The sequence below is a fragment of the Leptodactylus fuscus genome, chromosome 3, assembly GCF_031893055.1.
Source record: "Leptodactylus fuscus isolate aLepFus1 chromosome 3, aLepFus1.hap2, whole genome shotgun sequence".
Lineage (NCBI taxonomy): Eukaryota > Metazoa > Chordata > Amphibia > Anura > Leptodactylidae > Leptodactylus > Leptodactylus fuscus.
The window spans coordinates 11,215,495-11,239,588 of NC_134267.1; the positions used below are offsets into that span (position 1 = coordinate 11,215,495).

The 24,094-nt window shown below is 45.4% G+C and overlaps 1 protein-coding gene across 1 annotated transcript in view; it reads left to right on the forward strand.

The window, feature by feature from the left end:
- Nucleotides 1-24,094, forward strand: part of THADA (THADA armadillo repeat containing) — a 399,509-nt gene that overhangs the window by 315,074 nt on the left and 60,341 nt on the right. The window contains exons 31-35 of the mRNA XM_075267057.1: nt 193-278; nt 10,289-10,665; nt 11,239-11,363; nt 17,561-17,633; nt 18,965-19,109. Of these exons, the coding sequence (XP_075123158.1) occupies nt 193-278; nt 10,289-10,665; nt 11,239-11,363; nt 17,561-17,633; nt 18,965-19,109 (806 nt within the window). The remainder of the gene's footprint in view (nt 1-192; nt 279-10,288; nt 10,666-11,238; nt 11,364-17,560; nt 17,634-18,964; nt 19,110-24,094) is intronic.

Consider the following 24,094-nt stretch of genomic DNA (forward strand, 5'->3'; position numbering starts at 1 on the left):
CACTAAAAGCCGGGCGCCCATCAATGCATATTTATGTATTTATCTCATGGCCACAGGGGAAGGAAAAGCAATTCAGCCTTACATTACGTTCTGCCATTGTTCTGTGTTATTGTTGTGGGGCTCCTACAGGCTCTGCAGCTGCAAATGAGGGGACGGCAGGACTTAACCATTTTCCTAATTGTCGTCTTTTAGGCAGAATCCGTGTCTAGTGACGAGAGCGACATTTACGGACATCCTAAACACTGTCGTCACTTATATCGGAACGGACGGAGACCAAGGTATGTGAGCAGGGATTGCGCCCGCAGGGGGTTTACTGTTTGTATCCCATTCATGACACAGTTTGTTCTTTAAGGGCTAGTTCACACGAGACAAGTTGGCAACGGAACCGCCTCAAAATCCGCTGCTCCCATTGACTTCAATGGGAGCCGCTCGCTAAAAAGTGTGCTGCCCTATCTTGCTGCGGATTCTGCGTCGCGAGGCTCCGGCCCATTCACTGCACTGCACCGGCATCGCGGCAGCCGTGACGCAATGTGTACACGCGGAACCCCGTGTGAACTAGCCTTAAGGGTTCTGCATTTGGAGCAATCTCTAGGGTGGTTGGGGTGGTTGTAAAACAAAAAAATACATACTCCCCTATCCCCGATGCTCAACTTGTCTGGTCTTGGTCCGCTTTCCCTCATATGGAAGCCTATACATGACCGCCAAGACCAGAGGCACCCATCAAATTAGCATTTCAGGCACCAAAACCAACAGCACTGATTTCTCAGGAATGGTGGGGGCTACAAAAAAAAAATTCCAATCAGAGAGGTGGTACCTATGTAAATGCAAAGAAGTGGAGGTGGCGTAAGAAATATATTCTATAAGAAAGCATTCACAATTGTCGGGTGTCTGAAGCTGGATGTGTTACAACTGGCAAAAATACTGTCGAGGGTTTTTTAGGGTTAATAAAATTCAGTCAATACATTGTATCCCCAAAAAAAAGGTGCCATTGAAAAATATAATGTATCCTGCAAAATACAAGGCCAGAAAAAGTTATGACTCGAGAAAAAATGAAAAAGTTGCCAAACCTTGAGACCAACGCCGAGTGTCCCATCGTGTTCAAGACGACTCGGTACTTTACTAACCAGTCGGAATCGCCTTTTTAACCTTTACATTACCAGAACGATTTCCCCATGAGGACAAGCACACGGAATCTTAGGCGTTCCATCCTTTTACTCCGCTTTACAAGTGTTACATTCGCCCTGAGTTTAGAATATACATAGACGTGACAAGCTAAGTGTGAGAAGACATCCCGACCCGGTGCTCATACAGATACTGAGATCAGATGGCCGCTGCACGCGGTAACAGGAAACCTCGGGTGCGGCTGTTGTACCCAGGTGAAGGCGCCGTCGTCCTCACTGCGGTTATGTTGATATTACACCCATGTTTGTCTGTGGTGACAATAGTGCGACAGTATCTGCCATGTAAGACGGTCACAGATATAGCAGAGACGAGTTTGTCAGCGGTACGTTTTGTAAATATACTTGGCATAAACATTATCGTACTACGGAAGGTGCAGAGAGGTGTTTTTGGATTCAGCAGATATCTACACAGTGTACTGAGCCATCATAACCGTACAGGTTCTGGGGATCAACACCTGATCTTGGGCAACCCCTTTAAAGGATTGCCTAGGATATGAAAACCTCGGTTGCTTTTTACAAAACTAGCGCCACATCTGTCTACAGGTTACATGTAGTACTGCACCTTGTTTCCATTCACCTTAAGGCTTAGCTCACACGTAAATTACGCGTGGCTTATTTTGGCATCGGGAAAAAACGCTTCCTATTTAGGAAGCGTTTTTTGGACCTTGCCCCGCTTTTTGTGGAACGTTTTTTTTATAGAAATCGCTTCCAAAAGGTTTCAGGCGGTTTTCCCATCCTTAAAGAGAACGGGCTGAAAAAAACACGTCACGTTTTTTTACCGCGCGTTTTGCGCTTCTCATTCACTTCTATTGCTTTCTTCAGGCGGAAAACGCCTGAAGAAAGGTCATGTCGCTTCTTTTTCTCTGCTAGCAGTCTCCATAGACTAACATTGTATGGAGGAGGATGATGACGTGGATTCTGCTGTCAAAATCCTCCTCCATGTCCCCGTGTGCACTATCCCTAATGGAGCTGAGCTATAACACCACACACCACCTGTAGAAAGTTGTGTGGATATCTGCACACAGTGTACAGAGCCAGCACCGGCGTGTTATGCTGATCGGTGGGGGTGCCAAGGAGCAGCCGCAGAGGTGCCAAGATTTCTCCATATTCTGAGTGTCCTTGCAGTGCGGTGATGTTTCTATAGGATATAAATCTGTTTGTCCTTCCCACATTCCTCCACGTATAGATATTGATTGTGTTTATTTCAGCGCCGCCATGTTGTGCAGATATCAGCTGATTGGTGGGGGTGCCAAGGAGCGGCCGCAGTGTTCTTGCGGTGTGACACTGTTTCTGCAGGATATAAGTCTGTTTGTCCTCCCCGTATAGATATTTATTGTGTTTATTTGATTTTCCCCTTGTGCGGTTTCGGCCTCGTTCCTTTCCCTTCGTCTTCCTCTGTCGTGAATGCTTTATTGGCCTGTTCAGGCTGCAGGACTTGAGATTTTCCTATATAGATCATTTTGAGTTTTTCTTGGCTAAATTTCTTGTTGTTTCTATTTCGAGTTAATTTCCTTTCCTCTTTTTTTTTTTCCCTCCTGTTCTTTTAATCCAGACATATTGTGTGTTTGTAGTAGCGCGTATCTGTACCGCGGCCAGAGCATTGGGAGCCGTCATTATGTCAGACTCCGGGCTAGTACAGGACATTGCAGGTTTAGGTTGGGGGCTGTGCTAGGGATACAATGTACTCAACAAATTCCGGCAAAGTGGCAGCAAGTGTATTATTAGGAAGAGAGAACACGGATACGACGCGGCCCGCGGCTGCACGGGAAAGTAAGCCGGAATCATTCCGAGGCTGAGGAAAATAAATACAAAAGTTTGGGCAATTTTTTATATTATTATTATTATTATTTATTTATTTTTTTTTTAAAGTATCGCTCCGGGCCAAATTGAAAGCGTAACTAAACTTTCAGACAACTTTTCATTTCCTGGCAATATTTGTGTCATATGAAAGAAGAAAATCTCCTTTATATATATATAATAACAAAAGCAGGTTTCCTTTAGAGTGTGATATGCCCACAGTGGCCCCCACACAGTATTATATTCTAAGAGTACCCCCCCCCCCACCAGAGCCTGAAACCCAGCATTCCCCCCTCTTTCTCACACACAGCCTGCACCCCCATATACCCCTCTAGCTCACCCATGGCCTAGACCCCCATATACCCCTCTTGCACACACCCTGCACCCCCATGTCCCCCTCTAGCTCACACACAGCCTGCACCCCCATATACCCCTCTAGCTTACACACAGCCTGCACCCCCATATACCCCTCTAGCTCACACACAGCCTGCACCCCATATACCCCTCTAGCTCACACACAGCCTGCACCCCCATGTCCCCCTCTAGCTCATACACAGCCTGCACCCCCATATACCCCTCTTGCACACACAGCCTGCACCCCCAAATACCCCTCTAGCTTACACAAAGCCTGCACCCCCATATACCCCTCTAGCTTACACACAGCCTGCACCCCCATATACCCCTCTTGCACACAAACACCCTGCACCCCTATGTCCCCCCTCTACTTTACACACAGCCTGCACCCCCATATACCCCTCTTGCACACACAGCCTGCACCCCCATGTCCCCCTCTACCTTACACACAGCCTGCACCCCCATGTCCCCCTCTACCTTACACACAGCCTGCACCTCCATATACCCCTCTAGCTTACACACAGCCTGCACCCCCATATACCCCTCTTGCGCACACAGCCTGCACCCCCATGTCCCCCTCTAGCTCACACACAGCCTGCACCCCCATGTCCCCCTCTACCTTACACACAGCCTGCACCCCCATGTCCCCCTCTACCTTACACACAGCCTGCACCTCCATATACCCCTCTAGCTTACACACAGCCTGCACCCCCATATACCCCTCTTGCGCACACAGCCTGCACCCCCATGTCCCCCTCTAGCTCACACACAGCCTGCACCCCCATGTCCCCCTCTAGCTCATACACAGCCTGCACCCCCATATACCCCTCTTGCACACACAGCCTACACCCCAAAATACCCCTCTAGCTTACACACAGCCTGCACCTCCATATACCCCTCTAGCTTAGACACAGCCTGCACCCCCATATACCCCTCTTGCACACAAACACCCTGCACCCCTATGTCCCCCTCTACTTTACACACAGCCTTCACCCCCATATACCCCTCTAGCTTACACACAGCCTGCACCCCCATGTCCCCCTCTACCTTACACACAGCCTGCACCCCCATATACCCTTCTTGCACACACACACCCTGCACCCCTATGTCCCCCTCTACTTTACACACAGCCTGCACCCCCATATACCCCTCTTGCGCACACAGCCTGAACCCCCATGTCCCCCTCTAGCTTAAACACAGCCTGCACCATTATGTCCCCCTCTAGCTTACACACAGCCTGCACCCCCATATACCCCTCTAGCTTACACACAGCCTGCACCCCTATATACCCCTCTTGCACACACACAGCCTGCACCCCCATATACCCCTCTAGCTTACACACAGTCTGCACCCCCATATACCTCTCTACCTTACACACAGCCTGCACCCCCATATACCCCTCTTGCACACACAGCCTGCACCCCCATGTCCCCCTCTAACTTACAGCCTGCACCCCCATGTCCCCCTCTAACTTACACACAGCCTGCACCCCCATGTCCCCCTCTAACTTACACACAGCCTGCAACCCCATGTCCCCCTCTAACTTACACACAGCCTGCACCCCATGTCCCCCTCTAACTTACACACAGCCTGCACCCCCCATGTCCCCCTCTAACTTACACACAGCCTGCACCCCCATGTCCCCCTCTAACTTACACACAGCCTGCACCCCCCATGTCCCCCTCTAACTTACAGCCTGCACCCCCATGTCCCCCTCTAACTTACAGCCTGCACCCCCATGTCCCCCTCTAACTTACACACAGCCTGCACCCCCATGTCCCCCTCTAACTTACACACAGCCTGCAACCCCATGTCCCCCTCTAACTTACACACAGCCTGCACCCCCCATGTCCCCCTCTAACTTACACACAGCCTGCACCCCATGTCCCCCTCTAACTTACACACAGCCTGCACCCCCATGTCCCCCTCTAACTTACACACAGCCTGAACTCCCTTATACCCCTCTTGCACACACAGCCTGCACCCCCATGCCCCCTCTACCTTACACATGTTCTCTTCTCTCCTCCTTACCTTCCATCAGTCTCGTTCCCAGCAGCTTCCACATTGTCCTTTACAATCCGCGCACACAAGAGTCCGATCACATGGTCATGACGTCATCAAAAGTCCTTTAGCGCACTAGGATTTAGCATCTACTGCAGGAAGTGCCCCAGAGCGGCTGCTCAACCCAGGACAGGTATTTTTTTTTATTTTTATATACCTCCCCTGGGCTGGCACCCAGTCAGGCCCCTTTGCATTAACAATATGTATAGTGATCGGGGAACAAGGATTTCCCCGACCACTATGGCTCAGGGTCCTGGACATTTCCAGTCCACCTCCAGGCCCAATCGCAGTTGCACTCTCACCTACCTCAATCGTTACGCCACTGGGTTTAGCGTACAATAAATCCAGAAGAATGAAGTGCGGTGTCAAAATCACAGCAATAGCTTTGCAGACAGCAGCCATAAACAGTACAGATAATAATAATAATACATTTTATTTATATAGCACCAACATATATAGGTACATAGGTACAGACAAAAAGATACTGTACATTACAAAGAAATAGTCACTTCACACGATGGGACTGAGGGCCCTGCTCGCAAGATTGGCGCTGCTCTGTCAGCCAAGTCATGTCCCCATAGTATTTGTGTGAAGAATTTGCATTTTGACTCCCTAATAGTAATTCTTATAGTAATAAGTCACCCAGAAGGCGACCTCTGAATACCAGATTATAACCATAAGATCTGCAATCACAATGAGGGGCGTAAGTAAAGGCTCACGGACCCTCATGCAGACACTCAGCTTGGGCCCCCTGTGCAACTTCTTACAACCATCAGCCACGTCCCATCCATGCATCATAACAGCATTTGCATTTCCCTTTCCTTCTCTGTCTGGCCCAGATCACCATGAAGACATATCTGTGCACACAAGAAAACTCGTTATATAGTATTCATGTCCCTTCTTGTGCCACAGAATCCCTCCTTGACTATTTGCTGCCGACCAGTTTCTATCTTGCCATGAAATTGCAATTTTCTCCTTTCTGGCAGTGGAAGGCTGTGTATCCTAAATCTTCTCCCTCCAGTGCACCAGAGAGCAGGGGGGTACCTTCACAGTGCACAGACTGCCAGCCATAACGGGAATCAGAAAGAAGATTGAAGAAATGTATCCGAATCTGTAGGGCCCCTGGCTTGTGGGCCCAACCGTGACCCCTTTAGTTACCCCACTGGTCAAAACCAGAAAACCCTGGTCTAGTCGTGTTAGTCAGGCATGTTATAGTTGGATATAATGCAGACCTGAGTATGTGTTTGCAACCAAGTGACCACAAACAGTTTCCCTAATCCTATAAAATAGTATCTAGTATGACGAAGGAAGAGCAGCTCTGGAGCACATACTGCTGCCCTGACAAGTACAGCCTGAGATCTGAGATACAGAAGAGAGAATTTCATTAGATTTTTTTCTTTTCTTCATGAAAGAGCTTTAAAAAGAAATACAAAAACATCCAGCGGAGCGAGAAGCCGTATACTCGTCTGCATATTTTTGTAGCGTTACTTATCGGGTTTCCTGACGGTGATAAATCTCGGTTAGTGAACCGGACAATCCCGCGCTCTTTTCTCTCTTGCGTACGATAATAGATGAAGCCTAAACCTGTTGACAGGACAACAATGACCCGGCTCGCTATTTTGTTTTTCAAGTCTTCTACTCATTGTTCTACCTGACAGCGGCCCAAAAATATATCAAAGCCCGTGACTTCATCTGTATTAATAATCGCCAAAAACAAGCCGACATGCGAACAATGAAGGTAGCGGAGGGATTTATATCAAACACATGTCAGGCTCTTAGAAGTTTCCATGCCGTGTGCCCAGGTGAGGGGGGGGAGGATGTTTTTGGATTAGAGTCTGTTTGGACTAAGGCTAATAGTAGACGTGATGGGTATCGGCAGGGTAGCAGAGGTAGCGGCTGCCACAGGGCCCGGGACATTAGGGGCCCGGCGACAGTCACTACCGCTGCGTTTTGTTTATAGGCCATTACTGGCTGGAGTTACTTCATACGGTAACAGGCCCTATTTACTTACCGGCAGGGGCCGGGGTCGGTACGTGATCCCGCAGGCCCCACAAACACTATTACTATATTCAGGGGATCTTTTCTGTCCCACAAGTATAAACGGAGGCCCAGGGGAGGTGAGGGAACATAACAAACACTGTTACTCACCTCTCCGGGCTCCAGGCAGGCTTTGGGCCTACTTCTGTGACGTCCCTGAAGCCTGCGTCCCGGGTCATGTGACGTCCTGGATGTCATTGAAGATGGCCGACACCACCGAGGAGTGCAGGGGATAGGTAAGTAACAGTGTTTTTATGTTGGTCTCCGATTATTATACTCTGGGGTCTGAAAAACGTTTGCATGTCAAAAGTTCGCCATGGGGCACCGCCATTCCTGCTTACGCCACTTGGTATCGGGGAAGTTCATGGGCCCTAATGCAAAATCTGTAATAGGGCCCCTACCCTATATAGCATACTATATGCTGTACACTGGTGTATTCTTATGTTTGGGCACCCTCAAAGCTCTGGTGCACCTGAGATTACTGTGTCAAGAAGGCGGTCCTATCGGTGAAGATCGCTGCCAATCACTGATAGCTCCGCCTCCTAGACTCCTTGGCCTATGCGTGGCCTTAACCTAAATGGGGTTTTCTAATAATTTGTCACCCCTCCCCAGGATCGCCGGTATCCCCACTAGTCACTAGAACACGGGTCCCCAGTCCCCGGCCTCTCTCCACTGCAGTGCATGGAGCAGGGGTCAATTCTGCGCCCTGCAGTCAATGGAGGAGGCAGATACAGCTGAACGTTCTTCTCTGCTGTCTCCATCAGTAATGGAGTAGCACCTCCAATGTCAGACCCCTCCTCTATTCAAGACCCCCACACAAATAAGAGTGTCCTGATATGGGAGCCTTCCCTATCTGGTGGGTTGTCTTTGTAGATTGATGTATGTGTATCTAATGGCCATCATGTGGCACTCGGCCCTGGACACATTTATGGCTTTATGGTGTTTGGGTAAAGAAAACAGGACACCAATAAATTCCTCAGTATTCTGTTTTTTTATGGAGTAAAAAAAAGACTCCATTATTGAAAGCGGAGATGAAGGGATGTTTAGTGTCAGCAGTGGGTCAGCACAGTGCCGCATAATAATGGATATAGATATGGCCTGCACTGTTCCTGTTACAACCCACCACCACTAACTCCCAGTACTCCGGCTCTTCCTTCGGATTACCATCACTTCTGGGCATACACAAGATGGTTTCTGTAGCATAAGTGAGGTCACTGCTGCAAAAGAAATCACCTACAGATTTGGCAATTGTCCATCTATTATTAGGCTTAGTGGTCTGAATCAAAATTGCATGATTTTTTTTTATTTTTTTTTTTTAAAAATATTCTTTAAAATATCTTCAAAAATTCAAATTGGATGAATAAATAGGACATTTCTGGTGATAGGATAATCCCTCAGACTCTACGCTGCAGTGTAGCCAGGAGCCAAGCCATAGATATAGACCTTTATATATTGTCCGTCCTGCTTTCTATTAGACGATGGCTGCGTTGGTGAAACAGAAGGTTCAGACTTGGCGGCATTGCCAGGAATAGATTGTGTTTTCCTAGAACCTATCGGCCTCATTGAGGGTTATCAGCGCGCACCAAGTGTCACAGGGGTTACATCAGTCTGTGCCTTCTATTTTAGGATGTTTACATGAATTTTAATAAGGGCATTGCAGGTCTGTGCCCGGATCATGGAGATTTCATGCTAATCGAGGTCCATCATACACCGCCCGGCCGCAGTTGTCCAATGCATAGACAAATAAAGATGATATCGTGAGCAACACGGTGTCAGGTGCGGTGGAGGTGTCGGCACAGGACAAGGACGCAGACTCTGTGGCTCTAGGATAAATTACCGGGATATGAAACTATATTTGTGGATTAGTTTTGTTTAGAAAAACAAGTGTCCTATTAGGTAATACTGGGCTGAAGAGGTTTTCTGGGCAAAAAAGTATCGGATAGGTAGGGGTCTGATAACCAACACCTCCACCGATCAGCAGGAAGCAGGTACTGCAGATCAGCTCCCATTTATTAAGCTGCAGTGACACAGTTCTGCCACTACACAGAGAACGGCGCTGTCTGCTTTCTGCCCCATGATCCGGATCAGCTGCTGAGAACAACCGGGGGCAGTGGGTGTCAAAAACCTCCAAATATCATATTAGTGACCTTCTTAGCCTCGATACAGTTGGGTCCACCATTCGGGATACTATTTTTTTTAGGCTGGTACCGAAAGCAAAACACCACCTGATCCGCTTATTACTTGAAGCAGAAAGGGTTGGTCCATTGCACGCTGCTATTTTAAAGAGTGTTCAGGGACTATAATATTGATGACCTCTCCGATCAGATGGGTTGGACTCCTGGCTCCCTGGCTGACCAGCTGTTTTTTTAGATGAACAATACGGCCTTTTGCACAGAATACCAGGCACAGCGCCATACATTAGCCATGCTTGGTATTGCAGCTCATTAAACCAATAGACATCACTGGGTGGGCGGTTGACCTGCACTGGTGTAACACTGATGACCGATCATAAGTATCATAGTCCTGGAAAATCCCTTTACCTGCACGAGCATGGTCAGTGACCTTCTTGCAAATATTTTAGGTTATTCCTGAGACCGTGTTGGTGGTTATTAGTTAGTTCCCTTTCTTCACTCAATAACTTTAGGAGGAATTGAGATTATTCATTGCATTTTTTTCTTGCAATGTTTCATCATCTCAAATTTCAGGACCATCTCCCTTATAACCCCCAATGCACGTAAGTGTTTATGACACGTAAGCGTTTTTGCATAATTTTATGCATTGGATTATGATGCATGCAGCACCATAACCTCCAATGCAAGTGTAAACAGAGTCCTAATCTTGCTTTGTGTCTCTGGCAGCTCCGAGCCCTGATTTCTGGGCAGACATACACCGTGTCATCGAAGACTGTGAACTGATAGAAGAAGCGGAACACACCGCCGCTGTCCCCGGGTTCATCCTGTATCTACAGAGCGTCACCAGGCTCATTTTATCTATCCTAAATATGGATGTTCAGGGTCCAAATCTTGGAGGCCTCAATCCTTCTATGAAAATGGACCCGTCGGGCTTGGTGCAGAGGACGCTGGGGTCGGAATTCCACGAAGTCCGCTTGTTGACGCTCAACTCTCTGTTACAATGGATGAAGCGAAGCCGTGGAGATGTCTACTTGTCTCGTGAGGTTCAGAAGACTCTCCTTGTTGTGATACTGAAGGAACAGAATCTAGAATGTCTATGCCAGGTAAATCCAGTAACATCTGCACTCCCATTGGTTGTACGATTTTTGCAGCCAAATCTGAATTTGCAAACATTTACTTATTTTGGATCTTTTTGCATTGTAGCCTCTGTTCACATATTTGTAAATTATTTTAGTTTTGCTGCATCAGAGGAGCAAATACATGGAAAAATGAAGCATCTGATCTGTCATATCTCTATGGCACGCGATGGGGCCCCAGTTTCTCATATTAGGGTTTCATAGTGGCGTCCGTCATTTTTTGGAATGAACACTGCACAATTCTTTCCATAGTGAATAGTGAGTCGAGCACAAGAAGCCTTGTACGGATTATCGTATGAAGACGGCTACTTGTTCTATACGAGCCATCCCAACCATCAGCTGACCATTGAGACTCGGACTTCAGAATTGCCATTTTGTCCAGCCATATATTTGGCTACAGGAGCAATACTAATTACATGGGGTTATTGAAGTGCATGACTGTAACCAGTCTTGTAATCTCTCGAATTTATAAAATTATATTTATTGTGATGTGAACACTGTTAACCCTTTATTGTTACATATTCTTGTATCTCTGACCAGGCCCTGAGGATCTCGTATGAGATGGATGTTGAGCGGATACTTGGGATTGCGAAAGATTATTTCCAAATGGAGCCAAAGGATTTGTTGAGAAGAATTATAGACCTAGCGTCTACGTCCAGCCACAGGTAGGTGGTCAGGTTAGGCTGGGACATAGACTTTCCTTTCCTGGGTCAAAGGTCTAGTTTACTGTCGGAGTCCTGTATCTAAATAACTCAACCTGGTTGAGTTCAGAGGTCCAGAACAACGGACAGTAGTGGTTACATATTGAGGTTTGTCAGGTGTGCCTTGTTTTTAAAGCCATGTGAACATAGCCCTACCTGTCTATATGCTAAGCAGCCACTTCCTTGTGAATGGTAGCCATGTACATAGACTGCACTACTGGTTAGTATGGCCCTCCACTAGGACAATGAACCAGCCTATGTGCATGAATATAATGGTGACTGCTAGTGATGTCACCTTAAAGGGGTTGTCTAGCCGGTAAAGGCTTTTACATGTGACCACAGCCCTGCACAAAATAGAGACGGCCAATACTACACACATCGTGGCTACAATAACTGCAACTTTAACCGTGAGCAAAAATCTGCAAAATCCCAGGATGCTACACATCTCAAGGGTCTTGCAGACAGTAGCATGTGCCATGGTGTTTGCGTGTGCCAGCCATCTATCAGACACTCTTGCATTGTATATAGCTGTTGTATAGTGAACCACAAGAAAGTTGCAGTATACACCTCATTGTGGCCTGTTGTAGGGATGTGCCGGATGAACCTACCATATGGGAGCCTGCTCAGAACATGTTCACATTTGCACTAGAAACTCCATCACATTTGCCTGAAATTTTGCAGGACTTTTGCATCTGCCAATGAAATGACGGATCCCATTATAGTCAATGAGGTCCCTTGGGCTCCATAGGTAACCACTATTTTAGCGGTCCACCCCTCCGATGTTGAGCATGTTAGATTTCAGCACCCAGTCCTTTTGTTCTCAGGGAGATAAGCCGCTGCCATACGCCTGTGTCCCTAGTGAGGGCGCTGAGCCAAGTGTGCATGTGTGATGGCAGATAAGTATCTCATCTATAGCCACCCTTATTCCTAATAACAAAGTTCCCCTATATGTTTGGTGATACAAGTGGTTAAATGGTGTGAGCCTGGCACAGTGATCCTCGCCCGCTGCCCTCTGGTGACGTCTTGGCAGTGCTGTACCCTGGCAGTCGGTGCCCTCTGCACATTATAATTCCACGTTGCTGGGACTTTTTGCTATTTATACAAACCTGCTCTTATCTCCTCACAATTCAATTTATTAGACAACCCTGGTGCGGGGAGAGAAAGGCCAGAGCGGGCGCTGGAGCTGTAAATACTCCCGGCAGGCAGACATTTAGTGCTTGCAGCCGCCTGTGCTTGTGATTAAAGTGGCTAATTGCCTTAGAAAACAGAGGATGGGGCCTGGCCCGGGCCTGCGAGGAGACCTGGCCCTGCACTGGGGTGCGCATAGGGGGGGTTATATGGGTTCAGCAGCACCGAATACAGTTTGCTTCTTAGCACCGCATTGCGTGTTGTTCCAACTTTTTGTGTTTTATGAGTCTGCTGTGATACAGATTTACGTTTCACATTGTACCCCTATGTATTTCTTACATCTATGAGACCCCTGTAATCCTTTTCTGGGGGACAGAATGGTGCAACTTCTTTTAAAGCTCTAATGATCGGTGCGGAACCAAAAAGTAACAAAAGTCTATGGGAAAGTGATGTGTCACAAAGATTGTCTATCACCAGAACCCAGCACAGATAGATGGGTCAGGCTCGTCTGAATTGAATGGAGATTCACTGCAAGGTATCGCCATCTTTGTCCATGTGCAAATAAGCTCTTTGGAGCAACAAAGTCATCGCCATTGCTCCAAAGAATGAAGCAGGAACACCCTCATTGCTCCGAAGAGTTCATTTGCAAATGGAAAAATAAAGAGCAATACCTCGGCAATGGAAGCAAAGATTCAGAAGGGGAAAATGCCATGTTAGCCTCAGGGTCCCGGGGCTCTGTACCATTCTCTGGTTCCAATGTTCCATTGATGACAATATGGCGCCCCCACTTTAAACCAGTCACTGGCCGCAGCAGTAGTTAAGTGATGTCATTGCTGTAGCTCCGGAGCCTTTGTGGTCCTGACCATCACATGACCACATTGGCTGCAGCTACATGGGGTCCCACCGACGTTAGCGGCCTAGGGTCAGAGCCATAGATGGACGGAAAGGACGGGAGCCTTGATGGAGAGACGTCAGGGGAAGCAGAGATGAATATGTACTCTGACCACCAACCTTGTCCTGGCCTAGATAGATAGATAGATAGGAGATAGATAGATAGATAGATAGATAGATAGATAGATAGATAGATGATAGATAGATAGAGATAGATAGATAGATAGATAGATAGATAGATAGATAGATAGATAGATAGATAGATAGATAGATAGATAGATGATAGATAGATGATAGATAGATGATAGATAGATGATAGATAGATAGATAGATAGATAGATAGATGATAGATAGATGATAGATAGATAGATAGATAGATGATAGATAGATAGATAGATAGATAGATTGATAGATAGAGATAGATAGATAGATAGATAGATAGATAGATAGATAGATGATAGATAGATAGATAGATAGATAGATAGATAGATAGATAGATAGATAGGAGATAGATAGGAGATAGATAGATAGATAGATAGATAGATAGATAGATAGATAGGAGATAGGGATAGATAGATAGATAGATAGATAGATAGATAGATAGGAGATAGATAGATAGATAGATAGATAGATAGATAGATAGATAGATAGATAGATAGATAGATAGATAGATAGATAGGAGATAGGGATAGATAGATAGATAGATAGATAGATAGATAGATAGATAGATAGATAGATAGGAGATAGATAGATAGATAGATAGATAGATAGGAGATAGATAGATAGATAGATAGATAGATAGATAGATAGGAGATAGATAGATAGATAGATAGATAGGAGATAGATAGATAGATAGATAGATAGGAGATAGATAGATAGATAGATAGATAGATAGATAGATAGATAGATAGATAGATAGATAGATAGGAGATAGGGATAGATAGATAGATAGATAGATAGATAGATAGATAGATAGATAGATAGATAGATAGATAGATAGATAGATAGATAGATTGATTGATTGATAGATTGATTGATAGATAGATAGGAGATAGGGATAGATAGATAGATAGATAGATAGATAGATAGATAGATAGATAGATAGATAGATAGATAGATAGATAGATAGATAGGAGATAGGGATAGATAGATAGATAGATAGATAGATAGATAGATAGATAGATAGATAGATAGATAGATAGATAGATAGATAGATAGATAGATAGGAGATAGGGATAGATAGATAGATAGATAGATAGATAGATAGATAGATAGATAGATAGATAGATAGATAGATAGGAGATAGGGATAGATAGATAGATAGATAGATAGATAGATAGATAGATAGATAGATAGATAGGAGATAGATAGATAGATAGATAGATAGATAGATAGATAGATAGATAGATAGATAGGAGATAGGGATAGATAGATAGATAGATAGATAGATAGATAGATAGATAGATAGATAGATAGGAGATAGATAGATAGATAGATAGATAGATAGATAGATAGATAGATAGGGATAGATAGATAGATAGATAGATAGATAGATAGATAGATAGATAGATAGATAGATAGATAGATAGGAGATAGGGATAGATAGATAGATAGATAGATAGATAGATAGGAGATAGATAGATAGATAGATAGATAGATAGATAGATAGATAGATAGATAGATAGATAGATAGATAGGAGATAGGGATAGATAGATAGATAGATAGATAGATAGATAGATAGATAGATAGATAGATAGATAGATAGAGAGATAGATAGAGAGATAGGGATAGATAGATAGATAGATAGATAGATAGATAGATAGATAGATAGATAGATAGGTATAGTTTGATGATCGGTCCTGTGATCAGTCCTAGCTGTCCCTTTGTATCGGCGATAACACTCACTTTTGACACAACCCCTTTCTCCTTCCCTTCTATGTTTTTCTTCTCCTTTTCTATTATTTTTGAGAATCTTTTCACAGGCAGATTTCCTAGCACCGCCATGTTCCAGCGATAGCAGTACAGCGTGTACGCGGCGGGGTTAATATATATATATATATATATATATATATATATATATATATACTGAGTACACATTGCAATTTCTTAGGCATGAAGGATCAGCTGGAATGTTCCGCGGCTCATTGAGGATCTCCTATTGAATATACAGCGACAATACACAGCTGTATACAGTATAGTCTATAGATGGGTTTATGAGGCTCTGTCCTCTTTTACGAGGCATTGTTGGTACCTCCTGTCATGGCAGCCATCTGTCACATGGACTGGACTAGTGGGCAATGACTTTTTAAAGATGTGACTTGTTCAGTCATTGGTGATCTATTAACATGAGAGCAGCCGGCCATTGACTTCTATTCACTTCTATTCACATATGTGTCCTGTTTGACTGACTTAAAGGCATTGGACATGGCATCTGGTCTGCAGGCCACATGTTATAGAGCAGGAGGAGCTGAGCAGATTGATATATAGGTTTATAGGTTAAAGATACAGTATACATTGTATTTATCTACTTAATCCTTGCTTTCTCTAAGCTTAGGAGTCCAGTGGGCGGTCCTAGTAGTGACAAAGTGCCTACAGAGAGTAGGACCGCCCACTGGACTACTAAACATAGGAAAAGCAGGGATTAAATGGATAAATGTCAGGTTATGCTTCTCCTCCTGCCCTATAACATGCTACAAACTGACTGTCTGCCCTTGACGTTGACCATGTGGACAGCCATAGACCTGACTGACAACTCAGCGGACAATTATCTGACCTGATACCGCAGTAGCCTGCACGTTATGGCTGCAATATACACATGGTGCCACTTGTCTTGGAGGCGTCTTATAGGTTAGTCCAGGGGTAGGGAACCTTTGGCTCTCCAGCTGCTGTGAAACTACAACTCCCAGCATGCTCCATTCACTTCCATGGGAATTCCCAGAACAGCAGAGCCAGTATGCATGCTGGGAGTTGTAGTTTTGCAACAGCTGGAGAGCCGTACGTTCCCTACCCCTGGGTTAGTCCATCCAGACACATCCTTGGTTCTCCTGATAGTTGTCTGTGGTCAGTTTTTAGGCACATTGTGACTTCCTAGTCCCTGATGGCACCTAAGACGACCACCCTGCTTCTCTAGGTCCATTGATGCGCCCCCTCTCAAAGTCCGTCAACCAGGCAAAACGTCACAAGTGCATTGTAGAGACCCGTCTAGCAATTATTGATCTTACCAAGAAGTACACTACCCAAAAGGAGCCTGTGAGAACTGTTGTATAGGGCAGAGGCTCCTTTACGCCCTCCTGTGGCAAGACCCAGTCTAACCAGACCACAACTGTCATGGATTACATGTCTTCCTGAGACAGAATTGCAGACTGAGTTTTGCAGCAATCCACCCTTTCCAGCTGGGTGCGGTTTATTGTCATTGTAAGTGTATGTAAGTATATAGTATACTGTGTGTATAGACATATCATTTTTTTTCTTTGTTTGCGTAGTATTTTATTCATTTAGAGAGTTTGGCTGTCCACGGCCCACAGCGCAGACGGCAGGTCCCCGGATTTCACGTCCATTCGCCTATAATACCGCCCTGTTGAAATCTAAAGCCGCAGGTCCACATGACAATGGGAGACATGTTTTCTCTTCTTATTTGCTCTGACCTCACTGGAATCTCTTACACATATTTGATTTAGTTGTGCGGAGGCCTGGACAAGACGCATGTGAAGCCGACTGCAGCTGCCATGTGCAATGGTGTGTTACTGCTCCGCTCAGATGACGGCTGTTCATTCACTATGACAGTATTCTTTACTTTGGCTGCTTTCCTTCCATCCTGTTGTCGAGCGGGATCTTTCCTTAATCGCCTCGTGCATATTATACGGGTCAGGGGTAGAGGCCGACGCGGACGCCATATCCTATATTCATGAAAGCCTCGCTTGGTGCTGACCGTCCAGACACAGGGAAACAACTGTTGTCTTCTAGGCCTGTGTATTCAGGTGCCGCACATACAAGGCCCGTGACAGTCACGCCGGCGGCAGCTCACAATGGCCGAATGTGTTCAGTCTTTGGTCGGACATATGTTTTCAGACATACAAACTCGAGAACATTTGCATTTTTTCCCCTTTAAATAGACTGTAGTGTTTTTTTTTTTATTTTCCAGTGTGGAAATCCAGAGCTCAGCCTTAAAGCTCTCATCTAAGTTGGTCATCAGTCTCGCAAGCAAGGCCCAGGAGGTAAGACGGTGACTAAGCATGGATATATGACAGCATGCACTCACCAGGGTCTAGGAATGACATGTAAGGATTGCCACAAGATACAAGGAGGGGGCATTTTTATAAAAACAAAGATGGCGGCAAGTGGCATCGTACAAGGCGTAAAGACGCAGGGACCAAAGAAGGCCTGTCCTGCTAAGCCTTGAGTGGTTTGGAGGTTACTTCTAATCCTTTACTATCATAATATTGACAAGGAAATCTCCACGTGTGACATCCTTCTCCCTCGTAGTAAAGGGGTTGTCCTGGACAAGAAGGAAGGGTCTAGTGTTTTTCCAAAAACAGTAACACATGGACTGTTCACGTTTCATACCTTTGCACGTACATGCATTGCCAAGTGTGCATGCCTATGTGAGTTTTGGAAGGAATAGCCATCTTAAGATGTATGGCCACTAACTTGGCCTCCAATCTAAAAATTTGTCACCGGACCCCCTAACTGTAATGCACTGTGTAGAAGGCCCATGATTAGATCTGCTATTTCTGTAAGTTCCCTTGGACGCCTGCTCGGGGCGCTCTGCTAAGATTTAAAGCTGACTGAGGGACACAAGCTCCCCTGTTCTTCTTGATAGGTCCCAGCATGAAGGCACCACTTCCATGATTCAGGGCATATTATAGTGAGTACAAGATGTCTGCATACACTTTACATATATACACGTTATATCTAGACACATGCACATAGTCACACCCCAGCAGCAAGCAGGAGCCATGTCTAGGCGGCCCTCTGCACTCCCTACCTCTCCCTCTTCCATCCATCCCAGTAGAACTGCTTCCAGGATCAGGTTACAACACCTTGTCAGAAGCTCTGGCTGTTGTAACTTTGTTCTGTATAGAACGGAGAAGGAAGACAATGGTAGGACTTTAAAAGTTCTAGTTCCTTTGCCCGCTCCTCAGCTCCCTAAATCCCCGCCACCACCCACTAAGCCCCTATATAGTATAGGGAGTCAATATTTTATCTCTTACATCTTGGTCTCTATAAGATGTGCGAACTTATAGCACTGAATGCAGGAGCGATGGCGATAATATTGGGTACACTGAGGCCTATAGTAGACCTGTGGGACCCGGCCATACCTTGTTATTTTTGTAAGATAAACATAATGGAAAGCAATGGGCATTACTCCCCGGAGCTCTTCTACATGACGTCTTCTTGTCATCACCTCCGTACTCCCATATCTTCTGCAACAGATAATTCTTCAGACACTTTTTTTTTACATTGCTGACCAAGGGTCGTGGTTTGATAAATTGTTGTGAGGAACATCTGGAGGATCTCAGGATGATTCTCTGTTTTTTTTTCTCAGGCCATTGAGTCAGAGTTGAAGGACTGGGTTGCACTTGTGGTTCATTGCTGTGGAGATGAACTCCAGACTGAAGTGAAGTTGGCAGCTGCCGAGATCCTTACTGATATTGCTCCCTATTTCCTGAGCAGTCGGCAGCCTGTGCTAGGTAAGTCTCCCCATTGTGATGACAGGGCCGTTCTCCTTCAGACCCCATTACACCGGCCGCTATAGGAATGTGCAGATGTTTCCATCATTGTCCACATTTTATTCATTTCACTGGAGATATTACTGACAGGCAAGAAACAAACATGCAATTCTTTGTCATTGTTGGGACCTGGGGGGTCAGTTTGTCAACAGCGCTAGGTGAGTATCATGCAAGGATCCCATCAGATGCAGATGTGACACTGTATTCAATAGATTCAATCGGAGTTATTTTCCTCAACCCAGAAATTTTAGTTTGTGGATCTATATCCAATGCACAGCTGCTAGGCCATGCTTCTGTGTGCATTGTAGGGTCAGGAGGGACAGTAAAGGGGTTTTCCAAAAGTCACGGGCAATGGATACTGATAATGTATCCACAGGAAAGGTCGTCAGTATCGGATCGGTTGGGATCTGACATCTGGAACCATTATCAATAAGCTGATTTGGCTGCTGGAAGCCATATAGTGGATATATTGAAGCAAATGGGAGCAGAGCTGCAGTTTACTGGCACCATGGCCCTGTACTCTGTATATAGATATTGGCTCCATACACTGTATATAGCTATTGGCTCTGTACACTGTATACAGCTATTGGCTCTGAACACTGTATTCAGCTATTGGCTCTGTACACTGTATTCAGCTATTGGCTCTGTACACTGTATACAGCTATTGGCTCTGAACACTGTATTCAGCTATTGGCTCTGTACACTGTATACAGCTATTGGCTCTGTACACTGCATACAGCTATTGGCTCTGTACACTGTATATAGCTATTGGCTCTGTACACTGTATACAGCTATTGGCTCTGTACACTGTATACAGCTATTGACTCTGTACACTGTATAGCTATTGGCTCTGTACACTGTATTCAGCTATTGGCTCTGTACACTGTATACAGCTATTAGCTCTGTACACTGTATTCAGCTGTTGGCTCTGTACACTGTATACAGCTATTGGCCCTGTACGCTGTATTCAGCTATTGGCTCTGTACGCTGTATTTAACTATTGGCTCTGTACACTGTATTCAGCTATTGGCTTTGTACACTGTATACAGCTATTGGCTCTGTGTACTGTATATAGGTATTGGCTCTGTACACTGTATTCAGCTATTTGCTCTATACACTGTATACAGCTATTGGCTATGTACACTGTATATAGCTATTGGCTCTGTACACTGTATTCAGCTATTGGCTCTGTACACTGTATACAGCTATTGGCTCTGTACACTGTATACAGCTATTGGCTCTGTGCACTGTATATAGCTATTGGCTCTGTACACTGTATACAGCTATTGGCTCTGTGCACTGTATATAGCTATAGCACCACTTTTTGGAAGGTAGCTCCCTATATATCAGTTCCTAATGACATGATCTGGGATTAAAGTCAAACCAGGTTATCACCTCCAAAAGGAATAGAGACCCATCCACGGGGAGCTGCTTCAGGTTATCGGCCCTCATCTGTGCAAAGCTGGGTACCTGGATGTGTTTGTACACTGTCTGGCGCCCCGGGCAGGTCCTTTCGGAGAAGTTTATCCTTCCTTGTTATTTCTACATGATTGGGCCTATTCAGCATTAGGAACTCTATGGAATTTGATTACCAACCCCTATGAGAGTAGTTGGGAAAAGTAACATCCACCACCCAGCTTTCCCAGGAACAGATATGACATCAGACATTTTACTGGAAACATTTAAAGAGAATGACATATAGTGACAGGCCTTGGATTATGCCAAATATATATAAAGTTTTCCCCATAAGGAATGCATGAGGAGCGGGGCCGCGGGCCGGCCGGTAATGAGTCCTGTCGGGGGGTGGCAGCAGGTGGTTCTGGTATTTGATTAAGTCACCGACTGGTTTAGGTAAATAGCTCAAAGCAAATTATGTCCTGACGAGTAATTACTGCAGCCCCTGGGCCGCTGCCAACGCCGCCTGCCCCAAAGTTCTTAATTGATCCTGCTGATTCCAGCGCGTCAAAGAGGAGATTCCTAGAAGTGTCGCTGAGCCCTCTCCGAAGGAATCACAGATCAGACCTCACGACTTGGCGTTACATGCTGTATAATGCTGAGGTCTCGCCTGCAGCTGGGAGGGTTGTCTGGAGAACTTGCACTGTTTTCACTGTTGGACTGAGGTTCCTTGGGCCCACCAGGGTGTCTTCTGCTGTACCATTATTGTGTTACAGCCTGGGCCCACCGGTGGCTGCTTTTCACCCATCGTTCCTCCTATTGTTCCCCAGTTGTAGGTTATGGTGTCCTGCCCCGCAGGGCGACCATCATTGGTGCAATCGCCTGCTCCCTGATCTCCAACTATTGCCAATCTACAGCTCTCAGACTGCGGTAGTAGGGCCTGCTGGGAGTTGTCCTTTTGCAACACCTGGAGACTTCTGGGCAGGGCTCTGACTCCTAATGTATCTAGGTTTACGTTTTTTGCACTGAACTGCACCATGTTAACACAATGGTCGGCCCCATAGGCCAGCCCTACACGTGGTGCGCAAATGCAAACTTTTTTTTATGCATCAAACCACGCTCCTCACAGCTCAGGGCCCACCGCCTGGAATAATGGGACAGCACCTGAAATGCAGGACTGTCCCACTCAATACAGGATGGTTGCAGGGGCCCTCACTGCCTGCTATAGGGCCCGGTACAGGTGCACCATTTGCACAATATTAACGCGTCTACATATGCTGCATGTTATAAATATAATATTATGTGCACATGCTTTACAATGTAAGATGGCGGTATTATGTATATGAATAATATAACCGTAGCAAGAATGATTATAACACTCAGTCACAGCTACCTTACCCTCACCCTTTATTCTGACACCCATGAAATCCTATTAATGCCAGATTACAGAGCCTTTACCATACATCAGGACAGAACTGTGGACTGAACATTGTCCTTACCGTCTCCTGCAACCAACCCACAAGAGTCAATTCATGTATGGCCGGGGCATAGGATTTATTTGCATAGACTGATATGGATCTGTGTGTATGTTTTATCTATAGCTATCTGTATATATGGACACAAACACATCTTTTTCTAATATATATAGACCGTACAGGGACAACGTTGCCTTTCATTGTAGACAGACTCGCTGCATTGATATAGTCAGATGATGATGAGCTTATTTATATGGCGGCGCACAATGTACACACAGAAGAAGTGACGTGGGTGTTACAACCGGTGCCGAGCATCAAACAAGAGGGAAAGCCGAGCGCCCTGACGCCTCGTGTTGTCAGGATTAAAATACCAATCATAAAGTAAAATAAATGGTGTTCTCTTCATCCCGACATAATCCTAACATCAGATGAAGCCCGGCTGGTGACATGAGCGTTCCTTGTTATCTTATGTTTTTCCTTCTCGGGCTGCTCCAGATGTTGGCGCTGTCTAAATAACATGTCATGTCCGTGTATACAAAGAAGGAGGGCGGACTAATCCGAAACTTGTGTACGAGTCATGGAGGACGGCAACTTCAGAACAATGGGGGGGATTATTAGGACTGGCATTCTGTACGCCAGTCTTAATCAATACCCCAACTGGCTCAACTGGCGCCTGAATTTTTAGGAAGTTCTGACCAGAATCAAAATCTAAACCAGTCAAGAACTAGTGTAGGTTCCTTGTATAACTCACCTGAGTTTTCTGTCTTTGCTCTGATCCACATTGATCCAGCTAGTGTAAAGCGGTGAACAATAAGTGAGGAGGGGAGAGAGGGGGATGCAGCTGAAGTTTTGACGAGGGAAGATGACTTTTCTGATGTGGGTCTTGGCATGGATACTTTCCAAACTCCATTATGTGAACATACATATATGCATCTGCCGTGGTCTACAGAAGGATCGGGCCTAATGACAGCATGTTTTATACTTCAGAGCTGCATTCATAATTCTTCTAGCTCTAGTGTTTTCTATGCTGGAAAATGTCACCCATCTGACATAGGAAAACTATGGACCCATTCAAATGGTTGTATTTGGGTCAGGAAACACGGGCGGTATATTCACTGCATTTATCCGTACATCTGTGGCTCAGCTGAATTGACACGCTTAGTTTGGTTCCTCCCCGCCCAGGATGTGTCTATCACAGGGGTGTCTACCGGACCCGTACACTGTGTGATTTCCGTCTTACTGTCTCACTGCAGTTTAGAAGCAATGGTGTGTCTATCCACATGCTTGTTGACTGTTTCCAGCAGAATTATGATTTCAGCTCTAGAGTATAATAAACACTATAATGCAGAATCAGTAAAAGATCAGAGATTTACTAAGAAGATATCATCTCTGGGTAATGTCCTTCCATCACTTATGGCTGCCCACATTCTCACCTTTGGTATCTATAGCTGCAGAGGTGCCGTAAAACCATTACTAGACCACCCTGTGCTTCATTTTGGATTACACCTTGGAAAAACACTGTCGGCTACATGCCAGTGACCGGTATCTTCGTGCTGATCGGTGTGGGGATAGTGGCGTCAGAAGTTTCTCTATGGAGCTGATGTAAGGCGTAGAATAGATAGGGCGGAAGTCAAAAACAAGCAACAAAATGACAAAAAATACTGTAGAAAATAAGGTGCAAAGGAGAGGCGCGTGAGCCCGAGTACAGGGAACAGCACAACAAGATCCACATCTAATACACAAAATGCAAAACTTTCCAGGTTCACTGAACAATCTCCGGAAAATCTGTAGTTTCTACCAAATCTGCACATGGCTAGAGGATGAATGGTATTATGGTCATTGTTTCCTATAGAAGTCACTTACTAAAGGTGTTTTACAGATTTTATCTATGAATGATGTGTCTTTAGGATAAGATCAATAGCCAGATGTTTGTGGTCTGAGTCCTGGCATGGGCTCACTGCAGGGTATTGGATCTGGACACGTAGCGGAGACGCAGCGCCAATTCTGTGTAGTGGCAGCACATGTGTCCTCAAGGGCGTGACTGCTGGGGTCAATCACCGGCCTCAATGGTCACAT